The sequence below is a fragment of the Momordica charantia genome (assembly GCF_013281855.1).
Source record: "Momordica charantia cultivar OHB3-1 chromosome 2 unlocalized genomic scaffold, Mcharantia_2.0 BLBB01000002.1, whole genome shotgun sequence".
Classification (NCBI taxonomy): Eukaryota; Viridiplantae; Streptophyta; class Magnoliopsida; order Cucurbitales; family Cucurbitaceae; genus Momordica; species Momordica charantia.
Genome location: NW_028275160.1, coordinates 2,946,869 through 2,968,066, shown reverse-complemented (window position 1 = coordinate 2,968,066; position 21,198 = coordinate 2,946,869). Strand labels below are relative to the sequence as shown.

Sequence of the window (21,198 nt, the reverse complement as noted above, 5' to 3'; positions counted from 1 at the left end):
GAAAATGTTTATAAAAACTATATAATTCACAAAAGTTTTTTAATAAATTCACAAAAGTTTTTTAATACTAATTCTGAGCTCAATTTTTAAAGAATTGAAAATAAAAAATGAAATTGTTATCCAATAGCACAAATAATTAGTCTGGTTTGTTCCATTTATAATTTAGATTTTCTTTTTAGCATGGTTAAAATTTTCTCTATTTCATTCTTCTTCTTCTTTCTTTCTTTCTTTCTTTCTTTCTTTCTTTTTTTGAACATCTTATTTTAATACTTGTTACATAGAAATTTATTTTAAAAATTATTGTTAATTTTTCATAAAGTATTTAATTAAAAGGTTGATATCATATATCTTTTATACAACCTTATGACTTATGAGTACATATCTATGTACATAGGCTTGCTTCTTTCAAAAACTGTTTCATCTTTTCCATACTTTCTTTTTCTTTTTCCAAATACGTATAAGAGCTTTCATTCAAAGAAGCAATAATTTTTTTGTAATATGGAGCAGCGAGAAACTCTTGAAGAGCCCAATCATCCATTACACTTTACATGCTTTCTTCTTTCAAAGATACTGTACCAGTTTTGGAGGCTCCTGCTGTGTAAAACTGCTGCCTTCTCCCAAAGACATACTCAAGGATACAAGTTTTCAGTCCCCGTGCAGGTTAGCGATCCAGAGGAGTTCTAGCTTGCCTTCTCCGATAGAATTTGGACGAGTTCTGATCGCGCGTTTTCGAGTGCATTCGACAAGTTCTCAGGTTTTCTTCCTCCTGCCTGAGCAAAATTAGGCCTGCCACCCCCTCCCCCACCACACAACTTAGCTATAGGTCCTATGAACTTCCCTGCTTGTACTCCCAGATCGACCACGGTTGGAGTAAATGCTGCAACTAAACTCACTTTTCCTTCGCCCGGACATGAGCCTAGTACGATAGCTGCTGGATCTTGCAGACTGTCAATCAGGAACTCGGCCGCACCTTTCAGTGAATCGGCATCGGTATCATCCATGCATTCAACTAGTACCCTGTGAAAGAGATTGTTCTCTGTTAAGTTCAGATCATTTTTCAATAAAAGAGCATAATGTGATTAAAAATGGATGCACATAGCATGAATAATAAGAGAGAATGGATACATGATGAGGTTTATAACTATTCACCTGATCTCTTTTGAAGTCCCAACCAGAAATGCCTTATTAGCAACGCTTGACGCTTTAAAAACTGCAGTTTTTTCACGCAAATTAGAAATTTCGTTTCTCGCCAACCGCAATTCCTCGAGAAGATTTTCTACCCGGGGTGTAACATCCTCAGCTTTAACCTGCAAACAGAAAAAATTTTAAAGTTCTAATATAATTTCCAATCAAGTGGGATCACAGAAAAGGCTGCCATAGAAGATCAACCAAGTTATGCAACTGTAATAGGTAATGACATTTATAATACAAGAAAATATTCCAGTGACATGACTTGAAGCGTGTAATCGAGAGCATACTTTGAGCATGGTGCACAGACGCTTCATATGGTAATCTCTGGCATTAACATACTCAATGAAAGCATCACCAGCCACGGCCTCTATTCGCCTGACACCAGATGCAATGCCCTGCTCTGAGATTATTTTGAAGCCTCGTATTTCTGAAGTGTTGAAGACATGAGTCCCACCACAGAGTTCCATTGATACACCAGGAACCTCGACAACTCGTACCTGGAAGGCTAATAGATATCAGTATGAGGGATAAGAACATCCTTCACAATGAATGTACAATTGAAACTCTATAAATGAAGTGTCCCTATACCCAAATCTAAATATTTCTTAGCAGATAATTGAGATCCATGTTAAGAAACACATTACGTCTGGTTCACCATGATAAACGTATTTATATCAAACTCAGAAGAGGTTGCTGGTTTATAGATAACAACCATAAGATTCTCTGGTGCAATTTGAGAAGAGAAAAATAAATCCTTCTGTTACCCAAAAAGTAATAATTTCGATGTAAAACTAAAAATACATTACAGAAACTGTGTGAAGTTCAGACCTCTTCTCCATATTTCTCTCCAAACATAGCAATAGCCCCAGCTCTTTTGGCATCAGCAAGAGGCATAACTTTAGTTTGAAGAAGCACTGCATCTCCAATCCAACCATTGATCAGCTCTTCAATTTGCAAGATCTCATTGTCAACAAGAGGTCGGTGGTAGTTGAAATCAAATCTGAGGCGGTCAAAGGCAACCAAGGAACCAGCTTGTGATGTTTCTTGGCCTATAATCCTCTTAAGTGCAGATTGTAGCAAATGTGTAGCAGTATGATGAACCTAGAAAAAATATAAAGAAAGTCAGAGGGGTTTCTCATAAAAGCTGTTCCAAAAGATTAACGCACAAGATTTCTTAGTGATAACACATTGACCTGAAGTACTCTCTTTAAAGGCAAGCACGTGAATTATGTGATTTTAGATGTAGCTAAATAGTGCAAACAATTTGTCTGCAAACTTCTTAGAATGCTACCTTGGCTCCCTGCCTCAGCTCTGCATCTACTGCTGCTTCCACTTCTCTTCCAACCTCTAGAACTCCCTGTTTGATGGTACCCTTGTGAACAAATATGCTGCCTGCAGACTTTTGTACATCTTTTATCTCCACTACTACGTTCGGTCTGTTTTCACCTTCAGGAATATAAATGAGACCGTGGTCTCCAATTTGGCCCCCAGATTCCGCATAGAAAGGTGTCCTATTCAACAAAACTTCTACATCACTTCCTTCTGACACCTGTGACACAGGATTACCATTCACAATAAGACTCTCAACAATGGCATTGGCAGAGAGCATATCATATCCAAGGAACTCTGTGTCAGAGATATTTTCCATGATATCTGCATCTTCTCCAACTTCAAGTTTGACTGCATTATGTGCAGCCTGAGATTGTCGCCTCTGATTATCCATTTCAATATCAAAACCTTTCATATCAACTACTACACCACGCTCTTGAGCAACTTCTGTAGTAATCTCCACTGGGAACCCGTATGTATCATACAACAAAAATGCATCTTTACCAGCCAAACAAGGAACCCTTCCATCTTCTTTAGCACTCGCTAAGGCATCAGCTAGCATTTGTTCAAGCAGCTTCTCCCCTCGCTCTAGTGTCTGTACAAACCTAAGTTCTTCCCTTTTCAGCTCCTCAATAATGCGGCCTGCTCTACCCTTTACATCCTCATCAATGTGGGTGCTTAATGCAATGACCTTTTCTGCAATAAGTGGTGTAAACGCCCCATCAATGTTCCCTCTTCCATCCCCCTTTATTCCAAGCAGCCTACCAGTACGAACAACTCTTCGGATAAGCCTGCGAACAACATATCCTCTCCCTATATTGGATGGGGCGACTCCATCTGATATCAGGTATACAACTGCACGCATATGGTCTCCAATGATCTAGAAGCGTAAGAAGCAGTGAAGTAATTACATAATTTTAGAATGGAGAAGAAACTAAGTGGGAACTGGGAAGAAAGCCTAAATGTTAGTTTCTACTATAGTACATACTTTAAGGTTTGTTTTTGATTGATTATCAGCAGTGTCATACGTCACATTTGCTAATTCTGAGGCTTTCTGTATAATGGGATAGATCAAGTCAGTCTCGTAATTGTTCGGAACCTGCAAGAAATGGGAAGAAGAAGAAGTTGACAGACATGAGTAGCAAATTATTGTAACAACTAGCATAAAATAATATGGAGTTACTTGCAATAAAAGATCTTCTAGTACTAACTTTTCCTATAATAAAAAGTGGGGAAAAAGATAGAAACTTCACGTTAAACATTATAAGTTACTTCATGAGGAGTAGCTATAATACTTTTTGAAGAATGCAAGCCATGCGCTCTAAACCAAGCCCTGTATCTATATTCTTCTGTTTTAAAGGTTCAAGGGAACCATCATCCTTTTTGTTGTATTGCATGAAAACTAAGTTGTAAAACTCCATAAACCTTGCACCATCTCCCAAATCCTGCAAATAATCAACTCTTCAAAAATTTATGGAAGAATGAAGTGCTAGTTTTGAACTAGACCACTAGTTCAACGCCCTTCCATATAATCAACAAAGGGAAAGCAAAAACTACGTACAACATCAGAATACCCCTTTTCAGGTTGGAAATCATAATAAATCTCAGAGCATGGGCCACATGGACCTGTGATGCCACTAGTCCAAAAGTTGTCGTCCTCACCCATCCTCTTTATGCGATCAACAGGAACACCTACCTGGAAGAAAATTAGTCACACACTAAGTATATTAAAGGTTCCCTAGATTTCTAAAATCATTTTCTTGTCTCCATTCATATCTAAGTAATTGAAATAAAATAGTCAGACAATATAATGGGGAGATTTTGAATATACTAATACAATAATATTGTGCCATCAGGGAACTTCTAATGATAAGAAAATGTGGCAAGCACACAATGGCCTACATGGAGAGATGTTAAGTAGGTAACGTATATTTTTTATATCACAAGATGTCATAGGCTCGACCACAAGATAAAGAAATAATCACCATCGTCTCAGACTACACATCTCTTTTATCTAATTGGAGATCCGTTACGTAACTCCTTTGGATTTGGGTTTTCCCCTTCTTTTGTAATTTCATTTTAATCAATGGAATTGTTTTTTATAATTATAAAAATCAAAAATTAAAAATAAAAAAGAGGCAAAGAAAAAGTTTATGTTGCAGCAACAGGTAAGTAAAAAAATTATATTAAAGAACAGAAACATACAATGAAAGAGAAAAGCTACAAGAAAGAGGATAAAATACACTATGCATAACAAGTTGAAAGATTTCGATTTTGCCACCTCGTCATGCCATATTGCAAAAGCTTCATCATCTTCTTCATATATACTAATCCATAGTCTGTCAGCTGGCAAACCAAATCTGAAGGGGCAAAAAGAAACCAAGAGTAAGTTTCTCTCTTACTGAAAGGAAGGTATAGGAACTCAATTTAATTTATTCAATGCTCAACTCCAACCATAATTCAGCATTCATTATATGAAATGTTCTCCATCATCCAATGGCATCAAAAGCACTAAACTTAATGACATGTTTATTGATCATATCACTTATTATCACTATATTTAACCACCTTACTAAGAAGTGTTGGTAGATAAAAGGAGAATGTTTGAGGGGATACAGAACAATAATAAAAGAATGATAATGCACATCCAACTTTCAGGACAAAGTTGCTAATATTCTTGTGAAAGAAATACTAGAATTTTATGCTCAAGAAACTTTGAGCTTGTATGTACTCAACAGAATTATTGTTATCTATTTGATGAGAAATCTGGTCATGCTTCAATTCCAAATGTGTTTAATCCCCAAATATTGTGATATTTCACTCATACTCGATGGTTGTCAGCTCCCATGCCCACTTAATTGCTTCTTTCTTGAAGTAATCACCAAAACTGAAGTTTCCAAGCATCTCGAAGAACGTTTGATGTCTAGCTGTTCGACCTACATTCTCCACATCATTTGTACGTATGCACCTTTGTGCAGTTGTAGCGCAAGGCACCAATCTAGGAACCTGAAAGATAGTTAAAATAAATGGGAGGCTCAATATATATGACAAACAATTATATTTTCAGAAGAAAAACAACAGACTAAAGCATATGTGATAAGCCAACAAAAGAAAGGAAGTTGAGAAAGAAAGAAACAAAAGAATAGCTTCAGAAAAGCTCAAAAGAGAAAATGAAGGAAAATATTTCCAGGAAGTAATCAAAGTTATTCCCTTTTACCCCAAGCCGAATACTGTTTAAACCTTAGTGCCTTATTAGTATCTTTGCTCCTTCAAGTTCCCCTTATTAAACGTCCAGATATAGGAGTCAATACAAGGAGAACATGACACCATTTTCCAGAAGATTTGTGACACAGTGTGAATAATTTTATTAAAATATATATATTCTTTAAACAGGAGTATACTTTACATTTTCACTGTTAATACTTGAGCGTCACTTTTAAGCGATGATATGTTCATTTTAGATTAAAAAAAAATGAAAGAGAATAAAATGTACAATATCTATGAGATGTCAAAGTAATCAAATGTAAGAAAAATAAATAATGCAATATCTTGTAACCAAGGTTTATAAAGGAACTCTAAAATTAAAATAAACATATTTATAATTAAATCAATATCTTATTTTATAACCAAAAAGTGTTGGAGTGTTGAGGTGGCTATAGATATATTCTAGTATAAGCATTTTGCTAGGTTCTCGATCGACAGAGTCCAGGTTTAATACTCCTCTTGTTCTCACTTTTCCATAACATAGGAAATTGGATGTTCTATGTGAGCACTCAGCCAGTCATAAGAAATGGTAACACCACAGACGTCTGATAAACTAATTCCAATTCAAGAACTGTGAGATTGACCATTTTATACTTGATTGTCAGATTTTAGATCAGTATCTGTTGATCGGCAGCATGCCTCTTAACACATCTTTTTCCCAGATTGTTTAATCTAGCAGCTGAGTATAAAATTTTAATAATGAGGTGTAAAACAAAGAAACTCCAGCTGGATCTTGATTTAGGAGACCTTCAAATGATAGAGAAGTGGAAGAAAATTTTAAGAAATTGTGACAATTGACAACAAGAGAGAATATTGTGGTTAATTAGCTATAGAACTCGTTTGTGTGGATAAAAAATTATTTCAAATTGAAAAATGAAATATACAAAAGGAGGGAGGAAAGGCTCGCCCGGGCTAAGGTAGTTATAGGAAAGCCTTCCAATTAGCGCTAAGAAGTAAACCCATATCTACAAAAAAGGTTGGACGAACTGGCCATAAAAATCCTAGCAAGTCCACAATTATCATGACATTGAAAGTTACTATGGCTTTAATGGGTGTAAAACAAGCTTTCATTAATACTAAGTAAGAAAACCAGTCCAGGGAGATTACAGAAAGCTCTCTTGTTGGTGTTGATCATAGGAGGAATTACGAAAATTTATATATGTAAGGTATTTCAAGAGGAGAAAATTATGTTTTATTCTTGACCGCACATCGTTTTGTTAAGATTTTAGATGTTTTGTTCATCAATGTTTTATTCTCTTGTTTCATTTGGATTTTTGTTCTTCATTGTGCTGTCTTTTCCTTTCTTTTTTCACTCTCTTTGGGAGATTGTATCTTTGAAATTTTCTTCCTTTTCATATATCAATGAAAATTTTGTTTCTTGTTAAAAAAAAAAAAGCAAAAACATATCTCCCAGAAATAACAAAAATCTCTACCAGCCCACTTAATATTCTTTTATTCCTCCCTAGACATATCCCCCAAAGAGTGACCTTAACCACATTACACCGAAGAGTCTTTGTTCCATATTTCAAGGGATGGCCAATTAGAAACTGAATATTGCAGTTTTTATCACTATAAGAGAACACCATACGTACACCAAAATAATTCAAAAGTGTCATCCAGCGCCTCCAACCAAAGGATAGAGAAAGAAAGATAATCACAGTGAATTTTAACATTATAGAATCTAATATTAACTTTACTTCATTTGCGCGGCATACCTTTCCAAGGAAGATAGGCTTGAATTGAAGCATTCCTGCAATTGTCAATAATACCGTGGGATCTTCTGGTACCAAAGAAGCACTGGGAAGAACTTTGTGTCCACGGGAAGCATAGAATTGAAGAAACCGACGACGAATAGAATCGCCTGTCACTAGGAGATCCTTGGACTTGTCCTCTACTAATTCCTCATTCACAGGTTTCACAGATGCTGAAACAGTGAAAAGCCAAAAGTTAAGAATCCTACCGACAGTTGATAAATTTGCAATTCCAGTTCATAAATTTTAATCAAACTGACTGATATACTTCTTGTTTTGAGTTGTGTGCCCCGAGCTTCTTTTGGAAGGAAATGTCTGCGGGACTGCATGGTGGAAGGAAATGGGGCCGGATTTCTTGTAATATAGCCTGTAATACCCCGAAAGCTGATATTCAGAACATAATAGGTCAGCTGGAAGAACACAAAAAAAAATTAAGGATCCTAACATAAGTATCATATTCTATTGGGGCATCTATATTTCTTCGTGGAAATACAAATGTGATGGTGATTGAATTTTGGAATCAGAAAATCTCAACGTCAAGAAAGGGGTAACAGGCTAGTACCAAATGAACGTAACCAAGAACACTACTGTAGAGTATGCTGCGTTATTTCTAGGTGAATTATTTAAATTACAGGCGCAAGAGCTCATTTGAAGCAGGTGTATCAATTATCAGGTAGTTAAAGCAAATAGCATGAGGAGGTCAAGACAATCAGAATCAATTGTCATAAGAAACCAAATTAGACGTAGATATCAACAACAAAGAACAGCAGAGAAGTAAAAAGATTCAAAACAGTCAATTGATTTTTCAGCACAAGAATCCAACAACTCAACCATTGTTTGGTGGGTACTCTATGAAACTCGAGTTCCAATCACACAAAATTCCGGCCTCGAAAAGTAAACACGCTACACTGCATTTCACGGATTTCCACTAAGCTCTAAGTTAGAACAGAAATAGAGAAGTACCGGAAGAAGACATAACTTTCCGCCTGGGTGGAGCAGAGGAGGCAGGATTTTTGCGGTATAAGCTTGCACGTGAAAGGGAAGTAAGAGATTTGTCGCCATAACTACAAGGGAGATGATTTGGGAGCTTCAGGCTGAATTCCATTCCGTTTGCTGCAACTTTATCCTGTGAATGTGAATTTTGAAGTGAGGTTTTATTATATATGTTGACACTGAGAGTGCAGAGGGGAAAAGATAAGTTTCATTGAGAGGACCAAACATTTTGGAGCCAACTGAAGAACAGATAAAACAATAATTTTGTTTAGGTTAGAAAAAATTGGAAACGAAAACATAAACAAGAAATTTGGTTTATCACTTTTATACCATTTCGATAATGTTTCTAAAATATGATAAATAATATACATAAATAGTTACATTTTTTAATAAAATTTGAGATAAGAGACGTTACCAAAACAAGTCCGAGCAAACCATCAAATAAAAACAATGACCGGTTAGGAAAAAAAATCAATATATAATTATATTAAAATAAACTAAGTATTTTTAAATATAGCATAAAGTTTTAAACTTTCCAGAATAGCATAATTTAACCAAAATCTCAGTAAAATATACTTTAAAAAATGGTCAAATTTTTCAATAAAAAAAATGGTAAAAAGTATCAACATGAGCTTTACTTATATTTTAAAATCAAAACTAACTGAATTTCAATCCTCCATCTTATATTTGTTGTATTTAGAAAAAAAAAAGTCAAAATTATGTTATATATAAAAAAAGTGTAAAGTAGCCATATTTTTTAAAATACAATATGTTGTTAAAAGTAAATTTTCTAAAGAATAATTAAATATATAGATCAAACATATATAAGTTTCGAAATCTTAATTTATCGTTGAATATATATGTTGATTCGTATTTGAACTGGCATAGAGTTAAGTAGATATAACTCTAAGAATCAAGAGACTAACTTATAATTTGTCTTGATCTATTTTTAGTATATCTGACAATTGTAACCTACGAAGTTCTAGTCATTTCGACTATCTTCTTTTAATAAAATTTAGATGTATAATCTTTTAAAAATACTTATTTTGATAGGGATGGTAAAAGTTTCACTTTTTTTTTAACCAAGTTGGTGAATAATGAATTTCAACCTTCAACTTAAATAAATAGTGAAAATAATATTTTTAATTAGTTAATAATTTTTTAAGAGGTTTAGTTATATATATATATATATATATATTTTAACTATGTTTAGCTTGATATTATTGCTTGACATTATGTAATCAATCATATTATTATATGTTTTATAGGTTTTTTTTTCCTTAATGACTGGAAGATCACACGCACAAATTAGGTAAGTCCAAACCTAGCAGCCCAAGTCGACCATGTGCTCGTGGTGGTCGAGAACCCTATGGTTCTCTCTCGGTCCCTGTACCGCCCGATCCGAACCTACTTTGTCTCGACTCTCGATTCGACATTAGGCCTACGACGAAACGCATAGACTCGTGAGTCCAGATCTCTTGAGCACACTAAGATTAAATCCTAAAAGGATTGACTTCTATAATTCCTAAAGATTAGGATTGACTTCTATAAATAAAATGGTGAATCAAACCCTAAAGGTACGCTACAAATTTATACTATCTGCTAAGTTGAATTGAACTACCCTACTCTTCATATTCCACTACTCCGATTCTGATTTAAGCATCGGAACCTCCTCTGTTTTGCAGATCTCGTCGATCCCTTTTATTCTAAAAGATTGGTATGAATTTGATGGAATCTCAAGAGGTCAAATTTATGCTTCTAAAACACTTTAAAAGGAAATAACTCATAACTATACATTTTGATATGCTTCTACAGTATCTTAAAAAGAAGCTTTTATTATACGCCACCAAGAAAAAAATTGTGTTCCATAAAAGAGATGGGAAGAAATGATTTCTTAAGTCAAATCTGTCAATCTGGTTATACTCACTCTTCATGTGCACAAAGCTTGAAAGTCTCTTTCAAGTACAAAATGTATGTGATCCAATTTGTAGATTAACACGAGGTTTTCCCGATTTGAATCGCTTCAATGCAATCGGATTCCATATATCGGTTTGAAGATGTTTACCTTTTGTACAAGACGAAAAATCTCCGTAAAAAACTCAGCGTGTAAGTGTTCATTCCAACCTCAATTATCATGGGTTCATTAGTTTAAAGGCACTAGGGTAAAATCGAAAGAGAATGAGTTGAAATCTCATGATGCCACCTATCTTAAGAATTAATTCAATCTGTGAGATTAATCAAGTTACGCGAACATAAATTGACTTAAACACTCACGAACAATAGAAAGAAAGTATAATTTATTATTAACTATAAAATAATAATAAAATAAAATTATATTAATTTACTATAATAAACGGTAATACGATACAAAATAGGAGCCCACGGCATGAACAAAGTTCAACGGTAAGTGATCGGAGGCTTATTAAAAAAATACAAAGTAGAAGATAAATCGAAAGGAAAGAGAGAATGCTTCAGTACTTCCACCATTAAAGAGCTTCCGTTAGAGTGCTTTCTTCACCGTCTGGTTCATCATATCTCCATAAATATGTCTCTTCTTCGGTACTTCCGCCATTAAAGAGCTCATCTCTTGCCTCTTGCATCTTAAACAGGTACTCCGGTTCTTCCAACAGCTTCAGTATCTGTCGAACAGACGAGCAGTAAATATTGTCAATTTGATCAATTGCCCATTAATGAGACACTGATTAAAATTTCTGTTTGCTTGAATATATATTCTGGTGGTTGAAGATATTTATATCGTTTTCATAAATGAAGATAGATATTCAGTGAAAGATTCCGGCAAAAAGTCACTGCGAGAAGGTTTTACAGTTTCCATTATTGGGCGCCTGGAAGATGAATACAGCAGGCAGAGGCGTGCGGCCATCATCATTGCTCGCATTTCTACCTTGTTGTAGTTGCCCTTCAGATTGGGATCGATTAGGCGATCTCCTAGGCCGAAGCCGAGTAGGGACCTTGCCTGTGAGTCAAAATTATGAACATGAATCTGATTGAGCTTTTTCTCCTCATGGTAATGAGTAATTTGCAATAGAAGTAGTTGTTGCTTTTAGGTTTAAATCGGATTTTGGTTAGAAACTTTCTATTTTGGTGTTTAAATTTTCCAAAATATCTATTTTGGTCATGAATTATGTTGACTCCTGAACTTTCAAAATATCTATTTTAGTTTTTAAGCGCTCAACAGTAATGTAGTCATTGTTAGTACTCACCTTAACATGTGTACATGCTTCAAGTTATATTGTCCATTAGTTAAAAGCAAAATAAAATGAAGGACCATAATAGTTATTTCTTTTTAAAGTTCAGGAACTAAAATGAAACAAAGTTGAAAGATTAGAGACCAAAATAGAACAACCTAAAAGGAAATTTAAACATTTCTTTTATTACCCGAAGTACTAAGCTTCCATGACTGTTCTGATCTGTTTGAATTGCCTCCTTGCCTGTGATGAGTTCTAGAAGTACAACCCCATAGGAGTAGACATCTATCTTCTCATCAACTTTTCCATACATGATGTATTCTGGGGCCAAGTATCCAAATGTCCCAACAACGTTATATGGATTTATGTTGGATTCTGCGTTTTGAGACTGTCTGAGCACTGTTGCCTCTCCAAAATCTGCTAACTAGGAGTGGAAAACCAAATTTAAGTAGTGATTTAGAGAAGTGAAACTGTAAATGTATATTGTATGAGTGTTAACAGTTTGAGATTTGACTGAAACTCACTCACTTGTGGTTGGAAGTTGTCAAAGAGGAGGATGTTGGATGATTTTACATCTCTGTGTATGATTGGAGGGTTGCAAGAATGATGAAGGTAGGTTAGTGCTTTTGCTACCCCAATTGCAATCCCCACCCTCTCCCTCCACTTCCGTTTTCTTAAGTACTGCTTTAGGCTTCCTTTTAGAAGACTGTATACAATTGCCTTCATGTTTCTATCATTACAAAACCCAATAATCTGGACTATGTTCTCATGTTTTATTTCAGAAAAGATTTCGACTTCCTGGACAAGATCGTGCGATGAAGAATGTGAGCTCAGAACTTTCACTGCTGCTGCTTGCCCATCTTCAAGGTTGGCTCTATACACTTTGCTATGTCCACCTTCACCAATCACCATTACAGGATTGAAATTGTTAGTTGCACGGTTGAGCTGCTCCGATGTAAACTCCCTGCTGGTACCTCTTGAATCCTGCAGTGCTAATCTAGGAAACGGTTCACTGGATGCAAAGCCGGGAAATGGCCGTGCTTTCTTGTTGGCTAGGGAGATTTCTTGTTTTTCACTTGCTTGTCGTGATGATGAAGGTAAAGAAGAGGGTAGGGTCAAAGACTTCTGTAGGTGACAGGAATTAGCTTGTTGATAACCTGCAGCATACTTGGAAACTGAGGATTGAGAAGATTGTAAAAGCGCTTTTTCAGAACCTTGTTGAGAAGTTCCCTGCTTTTGAAGTAGAATTCTGCCTAGATTATCCATAACCATAAGAGTGCAAGTGGGGGGCAAGCCTTTCAGGCAGGAACTGAAAACCGAGTAATCAGGTCTGCAACAAATCGCCTTATCAGAAGAAACTAAGAGGAAGAAGGAGAGGGGGCGAGAGAGTTCATTTGTTTCATCCAATACCTTGAAAGGCTACATCCTAGTACCAAAATAGTAGCATAGTTCTCTCGTACTTGACGGGTTAAGTTCGAAATATAAGAATCGGCTTCAGATACCTTAACCTGTAGATCAACCTGGCAAAAACCAAGAGAGTAATCAGTTCAATCCCAATCTTATTTCTTGAGAAAGCCAACATACTAGCACCTGTAATTCAACTCTATTTGGATAATGGTGACAAAATACCTGCTTGGATTTGCAAATATCTTCATGGATGTGGAAACTATTTGGATTGAAACTATCATTTGGCTCCCGAACATGAACAGCCAGAACGTTATCTCCCGGATTGATGATGGTCGTAAGCAACCAAAGAAGAATATCTCTGCTTCCATTGTCAGATTTTAGGCCAAAGATAATTGTTCTCTTCTTCCGAGTCTTGGACCTGATGCGTGACAACATTTCTGGGGTAATGGAGAAGCCCTCTTCAGAAGCTAATGGAAAAAGTTCTTTCTGATTCTGTTTGAGCTACCATGTAAGTAGAATGAACAATAGACCTCATTAGATTTCTCTTCGTGTCGTGTCGATCAAATTGCAACTCTGGCGATTTTTGTTTGAACTTGTCCATACAATATTGAAAGATCTCAAATGAAAAAAGATAACTTGTGAAGTGATGAATTATTCCATCAGAGCTTGAAGAACACCTCTATTCTTCTACCTTATTCACATCACTTTTCTTCACCTCACAGCTTGCCTGTTTCCTTTTATGGTTATGGAATGATTAGACAATCATACACCTATTTGGAATCTCTTTGGCCAATCAAGTTGGACCTGTGGAGATAGTAATTGTCATTGATGTAAGTAGCTTGTGGCTTGATGGCATTGATCAAATAAAAACGGTACGCCCAGTTGCCCACCAGCTGTAGCGACACGTGGGAGTGCCAAAATGGACGTGAAAATGTAATAATTTAAATGCAAGAACGTTACCAAACAAATTCTGAGAAGCTTAGACTAATGAGTTATTATTTGGTGGGTGTTGGTTGAAGTTTGGGTGGTGGCACGATCAATGTCACGGCACGAATGAGAGAGAATAATATTTCTTAATTGATTAGCTGCCCATCATTTTTTGGCATGTATTTGAAAAGGTAAAAGAGTTTATTTTCTCTCTTTCTCGTTATTTTTCTCTTCTATCTATCAAAATTGGACGGTGGACAGCAGGAGACAAATATTTTTCGAGAAATTTCCACTACCCAAACTAGAGATGGTTTATGAAGAAAGAGCAAAAGAGCATATTGGCAGCTCCATCACTCTTTATGGCTCTTTAAAGTGTTCATAAGTGTTGTAACCCAACACAGGACAAGGAAATCCAGACAGTGCATCAATGGCAGTGGTAATTAAATCTCTATTCAATTAGCTATTATCATCATTGTCTCAGTTGGCCAATACCATTCCATTAAAATGGCTCCCCCAACAATTACTCTTTATTGATGGCACATTCATTTCCTCACTTGCCAAAAATGCGTTGCCAAATTTGGAGGCCTTCTATTTAATTCGTATGGTTTGATCAATTATATGGTCTCGAAAAAAAATTCGAGAGTTTTTTAAATTCTCGAATTTAAGAGCGTGTTTGGTATGCAAGATGGAAGGGGCTTAGAAAGTTGGGAAGAAGCTTGTATTTGACTTACTAAGAATTATGTTAAAACATTTTCCTTTTTGGAAAGTTGTTTTTTTAAGTAAACATTTGAAGACATGAATTTGAACTCGAGATAGATGTCTTAATCAGTTGAATTGTGCAAATTGGCTCACAAATTTGCCTTTGTAAGGTACTCGGAACAAAAGAACATAAATTGATTGGATAGAGAGTTATTATTGTCAAATAAATAAAAATAATAAAATAAGAAGTTATTATTATTTTTTTGAAATAGAAAAATATTTACTCTTTACTTTGTTTTCAACCAGAAATTTTCTCTAAAAGGTTGGTTTGGTTGGAGAAACTTGATTGGATAGAGGGGTTATTATTATTATTATTATTAAGATTAAGGAAATGTTTTACTGAAAATAGTAACAATTTTGAATCTCGGACCGGAACTTTCCGGGCTTTCAGTTGGGCCAAGCCCATTTATCAGTACAAATGGGCCCCAACGATAATGGTTTCGAATGAGCCCTAAAACAGTTGTGTATTTGAAAATGTTTTAGATTTTTTTTCTTTTTTATAAAAATGTAATTCGTAAAAAGAGGATTTAAACTCATAAATTAATTATATTTTAAACTAACTGAGTTTCATCAATTAAACTATTACCAACCGAGAACCTATTTTTAAGAAACACTTCATTATTAACCAACACTATTGATAAAATATTAATCAAATATTTTTTTCGTTAATACTTCAATATTTCTTACAACATTATGAGAAATAAAAACTTTATAACATTTTTTCTTAAAAAAAAAAAAACTCTGAATTTGAGTTAAATTGAATTGTATGTCCGATTTGAATTGAATTTTCAACAAAACTCATTAATATTGATAAAGAATATGAAGCAATTGGATGAGTTATTGGCGCATTTAGTATTTACAATAATGAGTGAAATTATAATGTGGGAAATCAAATAATATTGCATGGCTTATCGTGCTGTGCATGCTACAACAATATTTAATATTTATTATCTCCTGCATTAATATTAGCCCACATGACATAACCCATAATATGTATTATATTTCATCGTATTTCTCATCATTATTGGATTCAATAATTATGTTTTTATAGTCACAACGGCTAGGAAGTTTCAAGTGGTTATTGCCAATAAATTCATATATTTGCAGCCAAAGCAACTTTATGAGGGACTGATTTATCAATTGAAGTTGTTTTTTTATGTAAAAATTACGGGTATGTAAATAAATTGTACGATAACTTTAATTAAAAATTGTTATACATCACACGTCATATAGTTGTCATATATTTACTTAACATCGCTCATGATTTGAGGTATTGATGATCGTTAATTTGAATTATGACTTGGTAGATAAGACTCTTAACTATTATCATCATAAAAGTACTGATTTAATCCGTACCCTGCAAATTGTTGAACTCGATCAGGAGAGAGAGAAGAAAAGAAAGAAAGTACCATCCATTTACGTAGATCAAAATTTTGATTCCTCACCCAAGTAAATATAATAATACATTCTAAAAAAATATCAAACTTTTATATTGGAAAAACAAATTAGTTAATCCTTCAAAATTAAGAAAACATACGATCAAGCATGACGTTATTAGAAAAAAAATACTTGAAAATAAGGAGTTAATATATTCCTATTTATTCAAGACTAGTTATTCTTCACCAACATACTTTTTTTTAGTACAATAAAAATGCGAGGACGAATATTTTAACCTTCAATCTTTATACGAGATATTACTAATATCTTTTACGGCCGATTGAGCAATATTTACATTGACACCTTAACTCACTTAATTGAAGCTTTTATATGAGAAACAATAAACTTGTGTTGTGTTTACGTTTAATATACCGTAGATCATTATCCTTGCATTCAATATTTTATTTTGTTATATAATTGTAACACTTGAATATTATTGTTTTATCATAGGGTAATATTTAAATATCTGATATCTCTTTTGTTTGGTTGGCAAATAATAATAGAGGGTAAATTATTTAGAGTCATATTCAAAGTGTTCCTTTTGCTCATTGACCATAACTAGTCCTTTAATGCATGTGATGCACGTGCTTTTCTTCTTCTACTTTTCTTTTTTATTATTTCATTAATTAAAAGTGTTATCCATTGTATTAAATATAACTTGGATATATTATTTTCATAAAAGTTTAGCCAATAAAAAAATATTGGAATTTTAAATACTAAAATAGAATAAAGGAATACGATTTGGACCATATATAATATCATTAATAATGGGTATTAACTATATTATTGTGCCATTGATATTAGTGAGTTTAGAATAATTTTTTGGATAAGTACTCGTCTAGAACACTTCTTTATAAGTAATTATAAGAGGAAAAAAAACTTTGATGAGTTCCAAAGCATTCATATAATTTTCTATATCACTTTTAATTAGGTAACTAAAAACTATGAAAATTTTGAAAAAAAAAATGTAATCAACAAAATCGCTTTTCATCCTTCAAAAAGTTATACCATACTTACTCCAAGTTGTACTTCTCTATAAGGCACGATTCATTATTAGACTAGAGAGTCGTTATAAAGTCGAGAATACTATTGTAGTTGTAAAGTCGAGAGGATTACAGTAGTTCGTTGAAGGTGTTTGATCGGAAGTAAGTCCCTAAAAGCTATTCTCAAGGAGGCAAATTGTGATTTTAGGGATTCACCATGAAGTCCTTTCATTACTAAGTTTAGTTAATGTGTGCTTTGTTTAATTTTATTAAAGAAAAAAAAAAGGAATTGAGAATTATAAAGATGATTTTTTTTTATGAAGTGTTTTTAGAACTCGATAAATAAATAATGAAGACGAGAATAACTTATCTAGTAAAAAGGTATTAGAAGGTGAGCAAATTAGCTTGAATTTGTAGGGCTTGCACGTCTACCATGTTACATCTAAACACCAAGCAAAAATATTTGTACTTAAAAATAACGTTTGTTATTATTGTTCAAGTAGCATGTGCATATTTTAATGTGGTGAAGTATGACGTAGCCTTCTTAAGTCTTGATTGTATTATTATGAATATTTTTTTTAAAAAGAAAACCATAGTATTATTAATTACGAGTGTGCTAAAGCAAGTATAGTTCAACGGTAATTGACACATATCTCCAATCATGAAGTTGTAAGTTCGAATCTCCACCCTCACATGTTGTACTAAAAAAATTATGAAAGTCAATTCAAAATTCTGCCCATAATAAAGAACAAATCATGTCTTAATGTCAATCTGAGCCAACTTAAAGCATTAAAAAAAATAATGTAAAAGTTTTGATTTTTAATTCAACTTAATCGAATATCTAACTATCGACTTTTTTGAGTACAAACAAATGGAAATAGGGAGATTCAAATTTATTATTTCTTGGTGAAAAAAATATTAATTACTACTCAGTTTAAATTCATGGTAGCCATCTTGGGGTTAAGTTTTAAAATAATGACATTTTAAAAAGAAATTACAAAAATAATGTTAATTTAAAAATAATAACTAAATAAATGTAAATTAAATAAATAAATACAAAAGTAACTTAAGTTTTTGAAACTATTGACAAAAATAGGTTAGGTCAAAGGAGAGGTCAAAACTCGCATACAATGAACGCTACTTCCGTGCAACGTGTATTGTCTATGTAGTGGGTGGGTTGTCGTTGACGTGGAAGTGGCGTACGATGGACGCGCCTTTCGATTGGAAGTCGCAGGCGATGTATGCGACTTCCTCTTATTGAAGTTGCATGCAACGCACGCGACTTCCACGTATTTTCCTTTTTTCTTTCCACTGAAGTCGCAGTCGTTGGCTACACGTGGAGCCACGTCAAACCTTCGGTGAAATCGCAGCTTAGGACCACGATTTCGTCCTAAATTGCAGTCGACGACCGCGATTTGGTGAAATTGCAGCCAACGGCTACGATTTACCTACCCTATTTTTGGAATTAGTTTTAATCTTAGCCTATCTTTCTCATGTGTATTTAAAAAGTAATTATTTAAAAAAAAAATCCGCCATCCTTGAGATAAATTATTACGAAAAAAAAAAGAAGAAGAAGAGGAGAGAGAGTAAATTAATTATTATTCAACAATTGGTAAAAAAGGGTGGGAGATACATGAGCAATGAATGAAGGGACCCACCACGTTGAGTTAGTCCTAGTTGATGTCTGATGACACGGACGGCTGTGATCTCATCATAAAAAACCAATTCCAAAAATTTAATTCACAAATAAAATAATAATAAAGAAAAGGACAAACGCCTCCCTCTTCACTTCACGCCCAAAACTGCTTTATTACGCTCGCCCGACCGCCCGACCCTACTCCGTGGGCCCCCCTGCTCCCTGTGGTCCCCCCTTATCTCCTATTTTCATCCTACGATTTTAATTATTCTTTAACTTGTCTACGTTTCTTTTTCTTCTTCTAAATTTACAAACTTAGGGGTCTATTTTAATCTGTAAGCTTTAAAAATAAATATGTATATGTATAGTTATTTTGATTACGAGCTAATGTAGAATCTCAATCATAATTATTGTAATAGAAATGATTATTCTTGTTGTTTTTTTTATAGAAATAAATCATATTTGAAATTCAATATTCACCCGACATAATCCTCATACATATTATATGTATAAATAATTGAAAAAAAAAACTCAAAGACCAAAAACTTCAGATTTCACAAAACAGATTAAGGGAGGGGTTATATTGTGATGACAATGGAGATATTGTCGATTAAAGCTACTTCCCGAATTTTATTCTTGCATGAATTTCATTCTTGCGTCTTCATGCTAAAATCAACGCAATCTTGGAATGGATTTGTCAAGCAATTTGCCTCGACTTGCATCAGAGTATTCTTGAGTCCGACTCCCAAATTGCAATTAAGATTATTTCGGGGGAGATCGAAGATAATAGTGAGGATGGGGCTTGATTCAAAGACACCCGAACCTTTTCTTCTTTGGGTGAAGTACCCTTCATGAATATCCCTAGGAAAGCAAACTCCATAGCACACAATTTAGATTCTCGAGCTGTTTTCATCTAATTCTTGTATGTTGTGGACTTCTCAAGTTCTCATATGGCTTTTACCCCAGGCCAAAAAAGGGAATTGATTCACACGTACCCCAAGTGACACCTCTTTGATTTGATGAAGTTTATTTACCTAAAAAAAATTCAAATAATTTTTTTTTTCAAGTTCAATAACTAAAGTAGATATTTTAAAAGTTAAGAGACTAAAATAAAACTAATATTAAAATTTATGGACCAACTTTCAAATATTTACTTCTCATATTTATACTTGGTTTAAAAAATTTATCTTAACATTTATAATTTTTAGTTAACTATTTAATAAAAATTAGCCTATGCCAACATGATTATAGGTAAATACACATCTACTCTTTTTTTAAAGATAGAATGTCTAGACATACTTCAAAATGGATAAGATACTACATTATTTTTTTTTACTTATTTTAAAGAAATCATAACTTCAAATTCTCACCTTTCTATTTTTATTTCTTATGAACAAATAAAGAGACGGAGCAATTAAAAGAACTTAACAACAATGTAAAAAATATATCATCTCTTCATTTTTCTTTTTACAACAATTTGAGAATATAGAACATTGAACCTTCAATTTTAAAAGAACAAAGACATGTAAATTACTACTAAACTATGTTTATATGGTCAATCCGTGTAAAATTTTATATTCTTATAAGAAAATTCCAACATAACATAAAAGAAAAATTACATAGAGTGAGGGACTAAACAAAAAATTTAATAGTATGAAAAACAAAAATATGGTAATATACAGCATTATCTTTTCAACCAATCATCATACTTGTGATCCCCTATGGGTAGCTAAACTAGGACCACGGCCGAAGATTTTCATGGATCCAGTACGGCGTCTCTATGTTATATACAATTGATAGTAATCAAGATTGTCGATCTTCAGCCGTCCGATTCGAGGGGTGACGCGGGTTCCCGACACGTGGCTGATAGCCTTTTTGGTCAATTGTAGAGCCTATTGTGCGTAGCGTACATCGAAGAATATCCGGAAAGGAACGCTTTTTGCGCCACTCGACGCCGATGCGGCTGAAATCGGCGAAATATCAACGGTCCTAAATAGCTTTGATTGCCGATTAATTGGTTGATCGGACGTTTTCTAATTAATCGCGTTTTCCAATTCCGCAATGGGCGTGAAAGTGAAACTGATTACGTGAAGAGAACGCTCTCAAAAATTTATTACCCAACGTACTTTTCTTTCTTACTGCAACGCTTCATGAATGTGATTCAATTCATCAAAATTTTATTTATAGTTTTTAAGTCCAAAATTAAAAAAAAAAATCTCAAATAATATTTTAATTGTTTTATTAATAAATCAACTGAATTTTTGTCTCATCATTCTATTTCAGTACGAAAACATGTAGTGGTAGAAGTTCAAACG

General features: G+C 34.0%; 2 protein-coding genes and 1 long non-coding RNA gene across 10 annotated transcripts; 1 reads left to right on the top strand and 2 right to left on the bottom strand.

Annotated features, from left to right (window-relative positions):
* Nucleotides 1-432: 432 nt before the first annotated feature.
* On the bottom strand, nt 433-8,767 carry EMB1030 (Alanyl-tRNA synthetase, class IIc). Of its 4 annotated transcripts, none has more exons than XM_022284833.2 (13): nt 8,499-8,765; nt 7,804-7,902; nt 7,500-7,708; nt 5,348-5,526; nt 4,802-4,880; nt 4,082-4,216; nt 3,816-3,965; nt 3,509-3,619; nt 2,483-3,400; nt 2,020-2,292; nt 1,479-1,688; nt 1,150-1,307; nt 433-1,017 (listed from the first exon to the last, which is right to left on the bottom strand). In XM_022284833.2, the coding sequence occupies exons 1-13, from the start codon at nt 8,638-8,640 to the stop codon at nt 681-683; spliced, it is 3,000 nt and encodes a 999-aa protein (XP_022140525.1). In that variant the 5' UTR covers nt 8,641-8,765; the 3' UTR covers nt 433-680. The 4 variants fall into 4 exon arrangements, with proteins under 4 accessions (XP_022140525.1, XP_022140526.1, XP_022140527.1 ...); XM_022284834.2 differs by having other exon boundaries at nt 7,796-7,919; nt 8,499-8,749; XM_022284835.2 differs by having other exon boundaries at nt 7,804-7,919; nt 8,499-8,641.
* A 2,076-nt stretch (nt 8,768-10,843) lies between these two features.
* LOC111011329 (putative serine/threonine-protein kinase PBL21) lies at nt 10,844-13,576 on the bottom strand. Its single transcript, XM_022285048.2, has 6 exons — nt 13,364-13,576; nt 13,145-13,254; nt 12,263-13,064; nt 11,925-12,158; nt 11,353-11,502; nt 10,844-11,167 (listed from the first exon to the last, which is right to left on the bottom strand). Exons 1-6 carry the CDS (start codon nt 13,574-13,576, stop codon nt 11,015-11,017), a joined length of 1,662 nt encoding a protein of 553 aa, XP_022140740.1. The 3' UTR covers nt 10,844-11,014.
* Nucleotides 10,996-13,831, top strand: LOC148212657 (uncharacterized). 5 transcript variants are annotated; one of them, XR_015789162.1, is made up of 4 exons: nt 10,999-11,137; nt 11,274-11,504; nt 12,276-12,346; nt 12,517-13,831. It is a non-coding gene; the product is annotated as an uncharacterized LOC148212657 (long non-coding RNA). The 5 variants fall into 5 exon arrangements; XR_015789161.1 differs by having other exon boundaries at nt 11,274-11,553; XR_015789160.1 differs by having other exon boundaries at nt 10,996-11,137; nt 11,301-11,553; nt 12,276-13,831.
* Nucleotides 13,832-21,198: the final 7,367 nt, after the last annotated feature.